This window comes from Lotus japonicus, chromosome 1 (assembly GCF_012489685.1).
Source record: "Lotus japonicus ecotype B-129 chromosome 1, LjGifu_v1.2".
NCBI lineage: Eukaryota > Viridiplantae > Streptophyta > Magnoliopsida > Fabales > Fabaceae > Lotus > Lotus japonicus.
In genome coordinates, this window is record NC_080041.1 from 102,462,491 (window position 1) to 102,474,027 (window position 11,537).

Here is an 11,537-nt window from a genome sequence, read left to right on the forward strand (position 1 = left end):
CTCTTTAATAGATCTTTTTAAGCTTTTATGTAAACCTATCATGCATAATATTTTACTAATCTGATGATTCAGCTGAGAGAGAGTGAGCTAGAGATGTTGAGTGATGCTATGGAGGAGGATGAGCTTTGATGAGTCATGTTTCGGACCATTTTATGTTTTGATTGCTCTTGTTTTAAGCATTATTACTGTTTTATTCATATTGTGTTGTTTGATGTGGTGGACACATCTTTATTTATATGATTTGCAGTCGTTTGATATGGTTGTTGGATGGGCAAGTTTAAGCTCCTCACCATTCCATGACTATGGTTGATTATTTTGGTGTGCGTGGTTGATGGTGAGTTCGTGTATATACATTCATCTCTACTGTTGATGATTCCAATGGTTGTTAAAGATGAACAACAATTTGTAGAGGTAGTGGTTTTTTATAAGGAGTTTTTAAAAAAAATTATTTATTAAAAAGGTCAGGTCGTTTAGCCAACTCAAATAAAAAGTTATTCGTGGACTTCATTTATGAGGTAATGGACCAACTCAAATAAAAAGAAGCAATGTGCTTCCAATGGTATACTAAAAATGTTATAATCAAGTATCTAGTTTAAATATAATTTATGTGGTCATTGTTCGAAAATTAATTCAGTTTTTTTCTATTCCTTAATTAAGTACCACTATGGAATATCATTGATAAAAGATGGTATAAGTAGCTTTGCAAAACTTTGAATGTCATAGGCTATTTTCTTAACCCTCAATTACAGTATTCTCTTGTATTTAAAATTGATCTTATGATTGTATGGCAAGTATGGCAGTCAATCATGAAGAACAAGGTTGGTGTTTTACTTAATAATTTCAAGAATTGAGCAAGTTTTTGTGGTCTCTTCGCTAAAGTGACATTTGATTAGAAAGCTCTAACAGTATAGTGAGTCTTAAGGAAATGAATTTGGTTGGGCATTAAGTCCCATCATCAAATGTAGAACACGAACTAAGATCCACTTGATAGTTACCTAGTACTTCCTAAGTTCCTAATTATTATATCATCTTGACACAATTACACTTATTAAGAAAACATTTTGGACTTTGGGGTTGTGCAAAATAGCAATGCTCTTAAGTGTTTCGTGTTGGAGTAGCTAGCTTACTATTTCCATTAACTATGTTACTTACGTATGCCCTCTTCATAAATCCTGATTTTAGACTTCTTCAGAAAAGAATACCAAGCACGGGCATGGGTGATATTAGGTTTACTTTGGACTGACCCCAACAACAAAAGACTTCCAAGAATACTATCCTATGAAATATCTTTAACCAAACATCAGCAAGATGCCATGTTCACTTTGGATTTTCAAAAATCCCAAAGGACCAGGGGGAACAAAAATCAACTCCACCGAGGAGTCTACAAAGCAAACACACAGGCCACGAACCTTGATTCATCATGATATTTTCATCATGAGCAACTTGAAATTATATTCGAATTCGAAGGATAATAAAAGGCTAATCTTCAAACTCAAAGTTAGATGCAGCCTAAACAGAAAGCCTTCAGCTTCAAGTAACGATAGCAAGTCATTTACACAACTCCCATGAAAATAATACACAACAGTCAATAAAGGCTAATCCTTTCAAGATTCCCCCTGATACTACGTTGATAAATAAAATCCACCATGAGCAAGGAACACCTAATCAAACACCAATGTCACCAAGGCAAATCCCATGTTCAGGATTGACTGATAGCAATTTTACCCATCGAAAAGGGGGTAGAAAACAGAAGACAGTCTCGGACTGAAATATATACAACAATGTAAAGCATATTCACATGCAACAAGACACCTCAAGTCTCTCGAGAGCCTAAGCTCATTGCTCTAGAGTACACGAAGCTGCGCAAGGAAAGCAGCACACAGGTCCAGGAAAAGAAACTGAGCGCCCTGCACCCTTTGAAGATCAAGCAGATACTTCTCTTCCCGAGTTTTGTAAAGCTGTTAAGGATGTTAACATAAGAATTAGAGAATATTCTGGAAAGGGGTTATAGACTACACAACATGACAAGAAACAGTTTATTAAGAAAACCGTTTTCAAATGCATATAACACTATCAAGAATTATCCATATTTGAAAATGTACAGAACTAAAAACATGGTCAGGGAAGGAAAATAATCTGAAGGTTTTTTAGATATGCACTGTAGCTTTATTTTGGCCATTCTACAGCTATAACCCACTTAAATTTAGCAAAGGAATACTTTATCTGACAATCACAAAAAAAAAGTTACTAACTTGAATTGAAGATTTTTTATATCAAATGGATTATAGATTACGGTTCTTAAGCTAAATTACCTGCACTTCGAATTTGACCACATTCGAACTAGGAACAGCATCATTCTCAATAATGCTGGAATCATCTCCAAAGTAATGATTGCTATGGGCAGTATTGTTGTTAACCATTCCTTCATGATGACCAGGAATGCCAGCAACCCACCTGCACTTCATGTTGTAGTGTCCAATCTTCTTCCAGCATACATTCAATTCTTGCAAAGCTTTAAGGACCTCAGTCATTATTTCACGAGGATGAGCTCGAGACTGCCACAAGTTTTCATACAGGAAATTAACTAACAAGACAAAAAAACTATATTTAAAATCATTCATGCATGTGCACATCCTGAAAAATATTAGATGCAAAATCATTCATGTATCTACACCTAACAACTTATGCTTTTGGAGAAGTTGCGTCTAGACACAGCAATATCCTATATGTGCATATCAAGGGAGTTAAGGAAGTACATACATAAGCAATAAAATTTAACAGACCATTCTTCCACGGAAGAGATGGAACAAGTTAGATGAATTAAAGAATCCAACAATTATGCCCTCTCAAACAGCTATATCATCAATTGTGTTGGTCACTTTACCTGAAGGCCAAGAGCCCATTTTCTTTCAACAGGGAACTGTGGTCTCATTCCTACACCTGGATAGTCAATGTAGCCTGGAATGCGGTGGCCGACAACCGAAGAAGCAACCTCACCAGGATGCATTTGGTTAAAACCAGAATCCTGAGCAGTCACATTATAAAACTAAAACTAATGAGTTTTGCTTAGGGAATTGTTTAAAAAAAAACATGCAAAGTAGGTTAAAACCAGAATCCTGAGCAGTCACATTATAAAACTAAAACTAATGAGTTTTGCTTAGGGAATTGTTTAAAAAAAAACATGCAAAGTAAAATATCAACCAAGAATAAGAAAGCTGCAATTCCATGGTTATAAGATCCACAAAGAACCATTTTCAGGTTAGAAAGATAAATTTAATGACTTGGTTTACTGATAGGAACCTCCTCAAATTACAGAAAATAGTACAATGTAACTCAGAATCTAGCTAGCTCTGAGGGGATAGTTTCCTCTCTCAAATTTTCCTTTCCCCTCTGCTCTTTTAATCTAACAGAATCCGCCCTACTCCCGACCACTCACCCACCTTATTAGCAGGTTGTTAAAAAGTTCACCCTGCTTTTTTATCACATTTCCCATGCAGCTTTCAGAAGGAGAAACCAATTCTCTTCTGCCCCTACCATCTTCCTGCTCGCACCCATGTAATCAGACAGTACCCAAACATTTACCCATAGCTCAAAGCCTCTAACACTCAAAAAGTATATAACAATCAACCCAGTTTGCACAGGATACACTCTACACAAATATCAGAAAAATGTCTTCTGAATAACTGGATAAGCTAAATCACTTCATTTGAAACAGACTACTAATTTAACCATAAGAAGCTAAGGGAAAGAGACCCACCATAGTCTCTTGAAATTCAGCTCCCAGATAGCCACTAGAAACACGGAATCGGTTGTCCAATAACAAATAGTATGCCACAGTACCCTGAAATATTTGGATGGTAGTAAGTAAAAATCAAGCAGAAACATGAAGTAAAAATAAAGAGCACAAACCTCATTCTGAATCCTGTTGCGGAGAGATTCAATCAATTGATTCCTGTCAAATCCCATATTCACGACTTCCTGAACGACCTCCTCATCAATCTACATAATCATGACACTATTTTAGTTTTTTGGATCGATTATTATATGTCAATCAACAATAGCATTATAAACCCCAGAAAAATGGCGCGTAGCAGCCAATCCCAAAAACGCTATAGCAGTATAGCAGGATGTCTGCTTTTTCACATATTTTAAATAAGTTATACTACATACAATATATACATATAAATGCTAAAATGATAAAAAAAAAATACTCAGTTCATGACTGGGATTTACAATGAACAGAAAAAGAACAGGGGAGGGCTGTTGAAATGGGATAAATAAGAATAGAGGTGCTGGAGAGACCATAAAGAGACTAAGAAAAGAAGAATATAAAACAAAGAAAAAGACTAATGGTCACCTAGCTCCCTAAATCGCAGCAAAATCTCGATTAAGTGGGAGTATGCGATTTAGGGAGATCCGTGTTTGGGAGGGAAGAATTTGGAAGTGAAGTCCAGAAAATGACCATGGGTATGATTCCGGTGAGACCAAACCCTCCTTCTTGCTGCCTCCCTTGCGGTACAGGCCATGGGTACGGGAGAGAAGAATTTGGAAGCAAAGTCCAGAAAACCGCCATAAGTGTGATTCCAGTGAGGCTAAACCCTCCTCCTTCTCCTTGTGGCCTCCCTTGCGGTGCAGGCCCACCGCCTTCAACTGCTGCAGCAGGCGGCGTCATCTTCGGCAGAGTGAGAGAGAAAGAGAGAGAGCAATGGGATCGAAGATAATATGAAAGAAAGGATGGTGCTGATTCTGGTGGCCACGCAATCTTAAAGGGAAAAGAGAACAGGTTGGGGTGGCCACGCAATCTTCCGCACTCACTCTCACTGACCCCACGCAAATTGATGTCTTTGGATTTATACAAGATAATAAAACGGAAATATAATAGAATTAATCAGAATAAACTGAAGCAAACTATAAATTTCATCCTATTATTTAGATATTTTATGATTGAATGAAACAAACTTTTTATAAATCCTCTTGCACACTAAATGTAGAGAGTATTAAGTATTTTTTTATTATCTATGTTTATGCACATAAGAATTTATATTCACATTTATATATAAAAAGGAAATCTGCAAAATCTTATGGTTATGTGATTTACGATTTACAATCCCCTCCCAATTAAGGTCATAATCCCAAGTTTGACTACTATGATAGCAACTGAAGAAGGATGTCAGAACTAAGCAAGGAATAAGGGAGATGGAGTCGCGTCTGAAGTCGCCTGAATGTCGCAACTCAAATAGGAATAGAATTGCACTAGGATAGCGCCACGGCAGCAATTGAGTGCCTGAAGTGAAAACCATGACACTAGGTGCTGGAACACTCCGTCGCAGACGGCTGCTGCTCCGCGCCACTCCGCCTCTATAGTGGTGCTACACATCACTGATTGACATACACCTTATCATCCACAATGTGTGTCTGTATGATTGAAGTGTAAAACGTTGAAAAAAGAGAAGAAAGTAGCTGAAAAAATAACAGAACCGGTAGGACATTTGGCTTGCAATGTTACTGAAGGTCTGTGTAACCACCCATTATCACATAATAAAATTAATAATTTTCAACAAGAATAAAAAGTAGAGCAAGCTTTCTCACAAAACAAAGAGGATATAGTCTGCAGAAGAGTGAAACTGGAGGAGAAAAGAAGGATATAGCCCAATAAATATGTAAAAACAAACCTTTTTAGCCTGTTGCATTGTATCTGGAGGTGGCACAGCTAAATAACGCGGAAGACGAGCTTGGAACCATGGGTGTTGACGGATCTCAGGTATGGTCATCCTCTTCATAGGATCAACCACGAGCATTCTGGGTATCAAATCTCTAGCACCAGGAGATAGATGACTAGGAAGAGTGTATATCCCTCCCTATATGAAAAAATACATTGTGCGTAAATATGACAACATCATTGAAAGAATAAATCCGATTTGGAACATGTGGTTTCAAAAGAAACTCCAATTATACTAATAAAGAACAGCATCCAATGGTTTAATTCAAAGTTGTCAAAAGATTAAAGAATTACTCCTATATTAGTATAGAATAATGTCCAAAGGTTTAGTTAAAAAATAAGCAAAAGAAATAAAAAAATAAATTAACATGAAAAACCTTTATTTTCTTGAAGAGATTTGGAATGTTCTCATCATCAAATGGCAGAGTGCCACAAAGAAGAGCATACAAAATTACACCACAGCTCCAAACATCAACTTCTGGTCCAGCATACAATTTCCCAGAGATAACCTGTGAGATAAAAAATAAAACAAGTGTAGCCAAGAAATGTTAATTAGAAGAGATGGAAAATATGTGTCCTCAATAATAAAAAAAATATGTGATGATAATTAATATCACTATCATCATGCACTCTGATAGAAATCAACGAATTCCAAACCTCAGGAGCTGCATAATTAGGGCTTCCACAACTTGTCTTAAGGAAGTGTCCATCACGCATAATGTTGCTTAAGCCAAAATCAGCAATCTTAACATTACATTTGGAGTCCAAAAGCAAATTCTCAGGCTTCAGATCTCTATGAACCACCATATTCCTGTGACAGTACTCCACACCAGAGATTATCTGCTTCCAAAACATAAATTAGCTTAACTATTCTGTTACAAGCAGAAGTTTCTCAAGTAAACCAAATAGTAAACAACACTACCTGCTGAAAGAAATTACGGGCCTCATCTTCTTGCAACCTACCCTTTTCTACAATGTAATCAAAGAGCTCTCCAGATTTCACATATTCCATGACAACATATATGTCAGTTGGAGTCTCTATGACCTCATACAGGCGTATGATGTGAGGGTGCATGAACAATCTCAAAATTTTGATTTCTCTTCTCACTGCAACAAATTTTGAAAAAAGAAAAGGAGGCCAACAAGGCAAGCATATCTAATTAACAAGACTTATCAGGAGCAAACATGTAGTAAAGCATAAGGAAACCAGTTATATTTCTCCTCGAACTCCAAAGCATTAGAAAATATATGGATAACGAGTATTAGAAATACATAACTCTTGAAATTTGAACCTATGATGAATATTCACAAAACAAAATTGCCAGAAAATTTGAAAAATCTAAAAAAATCAAAGGCCACAATGAGATGAAGATTAAAGACTATTGATTAAAGAACAAGATAAACCTTTCTCTTCCATTTCCATGTTCTTTATCTTGCGACGGTTAAGGATCTTGATGGCAACCTTGTGACCAGTCAATACATGCTCAGCAATTTTCACCTTGCCAAAGGATCCAATGCCAAGTGTTTTCCCCAATTTATAATTTGGTAGATATATGTCCAGGCCTGCACCACCACCTCGGCCAACTGGTCCATCCATTTTCAGATCTGGAGACAATTTATGAAAGAAATAAACAAAATAAGCACATGAAATTATGTCTACATGTATAAACAAATGCATAATATATTGAGGTCTTCATCAGATTCTGACATAGGAGCACTAAAATTACCCACAAGTTATCACAACTCACAAGGATTTTACAGCACCTGTAAAAAAAATCAATTATCACCCCAACTGTTCATTTCAAGGGCTGAAAAGACCTAAAATTCAATCCAACTTTTACCAATGAGGGAGGGGTTCAGAGAATGGAGAGGGTTAGTTCCCAATGTGTAGTCAGTAGCCCCACAATAATACTGAAAAAACAAATCACACACCAACAGGTAGGTGTAACAATCAATGTTAAAACTCGTACCGGTTATTGATTCGAGTACCACATTCTAAACATATGGAACATTAAACCTAATTTTAAACAGAGAGAACATAAAAACCTAATTTTAAACAGAGAGAACATAAAAACCTAATTTTGAACAGAGTTTCCCTTCAGTGGCTTTGAGTGGCGTATCTTGCAGTGAGCTTCAGACATGGATGTACTTTCATGGTTGCTGGTGGAGAAGGAACAAGGCTTGAAGAGGAAAATCTACTTTAATATAAATTCTAATGGGAATTCTACATCTTACACCCAGCCGCCAATGTAGGCTTCATGGTCCTGCATACAGGGATCCATCTATATCAAGGGAGTGAACAAACTGGGCTCTGAAACCACTTGATGTAGAGGAAAATTCACTCCTAAGTGGCAGGATGTTAATAGGAGAGACTAGCGAACCTCTCTCAACCAGCGTTGTAAAAGGCGGATGGCGGAAAGTCAAAAACAGGCCATATTTGACAAGTATTGATGGTGGATGGCTGAATATGGAAGAATATCAACCATGGCGGCTTGCTAGAGTTTCGCCACGGCCGATATTTGACAACACTACTCTCTACTTTAAATAAAAGCTTCATGTCTCATACCAAACCAATGTGGGACTCATGCTCCAACATTAAGCTTGAATAAAAGTATTAACGTCAGAAAAGGAAGAAAACAATAAAATATTTGACTATTTTGCGTTAATTTGCCATGTATATTCACTACTCAACTCAAGCATAAAATCTGTAGTAAAAATAAAAAAGTGGATATGTAAACGTTAAACTTACAAAACACAGATACTTTTATAAGTACGAGTCCAACGATGAAAAACCGGTTACGCCTTCCATTTCAAAATTGGACAACAAAGATTAAGAAAGTCATTAAATACCATTAATTTTAGCAAAATATACCGGTTACGGGCCTTCCATTTCAAATAGCACAATTGACTGTATTAACCTTTCACATCATGAAAGCTCTCCGCTTTTCCGGTTAGTGAAGACACCAATATACCATAAAAAATTGAGAACAAGTCATGAACATTTTCTTGGTTTACTAAAGCGACAAATAACCCGAAACAAACAAAAACTTCAGAAGCAATAATTATGTTGAGATGCAGGGAGTATTTGTGATATGCTCTAACAACCATACAAATAGCATGTTTGACAGTTGACTCCCCGGGAATTTTACAGTTATCAACAAAAGCACATAGCGCGAAAGGCGCCGCGTATGCTTACTTAAAACAGTCAGAGCCTCAACACAGACTCCTTCCAAAACCTTACCTCAGGCAGACACCTCTGACTACACTGTTCTTCCAACCATGGAAAAGCTGCTAAGAAAGTTCATCAGCAACAGATTCTACTAATGTTCTCATCTAACATAAACCATCAGCTAACGTTAAACTAATTTGCTAAGAATAAAAACCCTTAAACATGCATCTACCACTCTGAGGTTAGTGTTGGCTTTACAACAACAACAACAGCAAAAATGGAAGATAAACATGGATGGAATGGAACTAATAACACAAAATCAAGAAAACAATCAATTTGAATTAATTCAAACAGGAATCAAAAAAGAAAAAGGAAAAAAGGAAAGCAGCATTAAAAAAATCTTGACAAATTCATACCCAGTTGTTATCTACACACGAAACACAAAACTAGCAGCGTAGCCATCAGATCGAAAGCGAGAGCGAAAAGAAAGCGAAATTGACGAAAAAGTGAAAAAGGAAAGAGAGAGAGAAACGATTCAGCGGTTGAAAATTCAGAAGGTGAAGAAGGCTCACCAGCGTGATGATGATGATGAAGGAGCGAATGGAGCTTGAAGAAGATGCTGAGATTGAAGGAAGGAAGAAACCCTAATGGTGAGGATTTGGGAATTTGGGATCAGAAGGAAGAAGAAGAAGAAGAAGAAGAAGAATGAGAACAAAGTAGCATTGCGTTGCGTTTTTCTTTTTTTCTTCGATGCTTGCATCAGCGTTCCTTGCAATCTGCTAATAATAATAACTTCACATGAAATACGCTGCGTTTCGATGTCGGGTATTGGGTTGGGCACTTGCCAATGTTAATGGGCATGTCCCATGAGTGAACAGTGAGAATGACCTCAAGTTTAAACATGAAATGTAAAATATTTTTATTTAGTTATTGTCACATTTTTTGCTTTTTTTTTTGGTAGGGAAATAGTAATTCTAGATGTGGTCTTATGTTTAGCAAATGGTTAGGTTACTCAACTAGCTATTATGCATCGTCTTCCTCGGAAACATTTTCATTCGGTTTGAACGATTTGCGGTGGCATCAGTTACGTTAGGGTGTTACATAGACGTCATGTATTCTCATGTATGTTTTCTCAGAGGAACTACAGAGTTGGGTTAAGATAATGTACGTTCACGTTGGGGGTGAACCATAATTCAAACACACACTTCGTTGTTGTTCGTTTGAGAATGGATATTTAATTAGATGGTGATTCGGCATGCAACCGTTTGGTTCGTATGGATTGCGAGGAATGGTTTGGTTTTTAACTCTTTAGAGTTTCATAATCCAGATATCTTTCCATTGGTTGAGTTATGATTGTGGCGGTGGTGGTTGAGGGGAAGACGTAAACAATTATGCATGCCTTTCTTTTATCGGGAATCAAATAATACTTGTTGTTTTTTAGTTTCCACGCGATTTGTTGGCTAACATGATGCTTCACCAGCGGTGGATTCTAAAGTTCGGTATTTTAATTTCGAATAATGTTGGATTCACGAATCTTTTTCACCTATGCCTTAGGTTATTAGAAAGAGAAATGAGTGGCATATGCGACAAGAAATGCAGAGTGATAGAAAAAGAAATGAGTGGAAATGAGATGGAAAAGAGAGTGATGTGCGAATGAATCATCAATCTTTAAATTTCTTTTAGTTGTTAGAGTATTTATTTTGTATTGTTTAATTGAAAATTTCACTTCGTGAGATGGCTTAAATTCTGGGGAGAACCTAATATGCACCATTTTTAGGTGGTGTAATTTTACACCACCTACTTTGACCGGGTATTGCAGGTCAACACATTATTTTTTTTAAGAAAAAATATCATTAAAAATTTGTCATATATTAAATTTCTTTAAAAAAGATGTGTTGACCTGTTATAGCAGGTTAAAAAAAGTGGTCTAAAATTAGACCACTTTAAAAGTGGTCCACATTGGGGTCACCTAAATTCTGATCTAATCCATTTTGGTACATCTCGAACTCAAGATATATTTTATGAAACTTTTGGTGGCCTTTCTAAAAAAGAAGCATCGAGCCTCTTAAGTCTTAAATAACTTTTTTTCACACAGACAAATCGCAATGTCATTTTTTATTCTTTTTTACCTTCTTGAACTTTTCTTATGCGCTTAATTATTTTTAATTTGTTTAAGTATGTCATGGTTAGGTTTCATTATTCTTCTATATTAGCTGCAAGATGTATGTTAGGACTTTCAAATTATGTGTATTTCATTTGGTGGATGTGTCGAAGTCGTTCATTAGTAAACCTGACAATCAGGATGTGTTGAAGTTTTGATTAGTGTTCAAATAGTTTAAATTGTAATATGGAAGTGTATGATTTGATGTGAGGCATTCGGACAACAACATAAAATCCTAAATTGTAATGGAAAATATGTAAATTGTGCATTTAATATAGGGTTAAAGGTCATATTAGTCCCTGTTCCGGTATAAAACCACAGACTAAAGGCTAACCAGTTTGAGAGCAAGCGAAGTAAACAAAGTAAATGAAAATGCGTGAAAATGATAGGATCTCTGCCGCTTGGGCGGTCCTCTTCTATTTATAACTTGGGTTTTGGTCCGGCTGGACCATGGGTTGCCCGGCCCATTTGTTACATGATAGTGATAA

General features: G+C 36.5%; 1 protein-coding gene across 1 annotated transcript; it reads right to left on the reverse strand.

The window, feature by feature from the left end:
- Nucleotides 1-1,503: 1,503 nt before the first annotated feature.
- On the reverse strand, nucleotides 1,504-9,656 carry LOC130728549 (SNF1-related protein kinase catalytic subunit alpha KIN10). Its single transcript, XM_057580057.1, has 11 exons — nucleotides 9,461-9,656; nucleotides 7,124-7,324; nucleotides 6,642-6,826; nucleotides 6,377-6,559; nucleotides 6,097-6,228; nucleotides 5,673-5,858; nucleotides 3,910-3,999; nucleotides 3,758-3,841; nucleotides 2,885-3,025; nucleotides 2,313-2,555; nucleotides 1,504-1,958 (listed from the first exon to the last, which is right to left on the reverse strand). Exons 2-11 carry the CDS (start codon nucleotides 7,314-7,316, stop codon nucleotides 1,845-1,847), a joined length of 1,551 nt encoding a protein of 516 aa, XP_057436040.1. The 5' UTR covers nucleotides 7,317-7,324; nucleotides 9,461-9,656; the 3' UTR covers nucleotides 1,504-1,844.
- Between the last annotated feature and the right edge of the window lie 1,881 nt (nucleotides 9,657-11,537).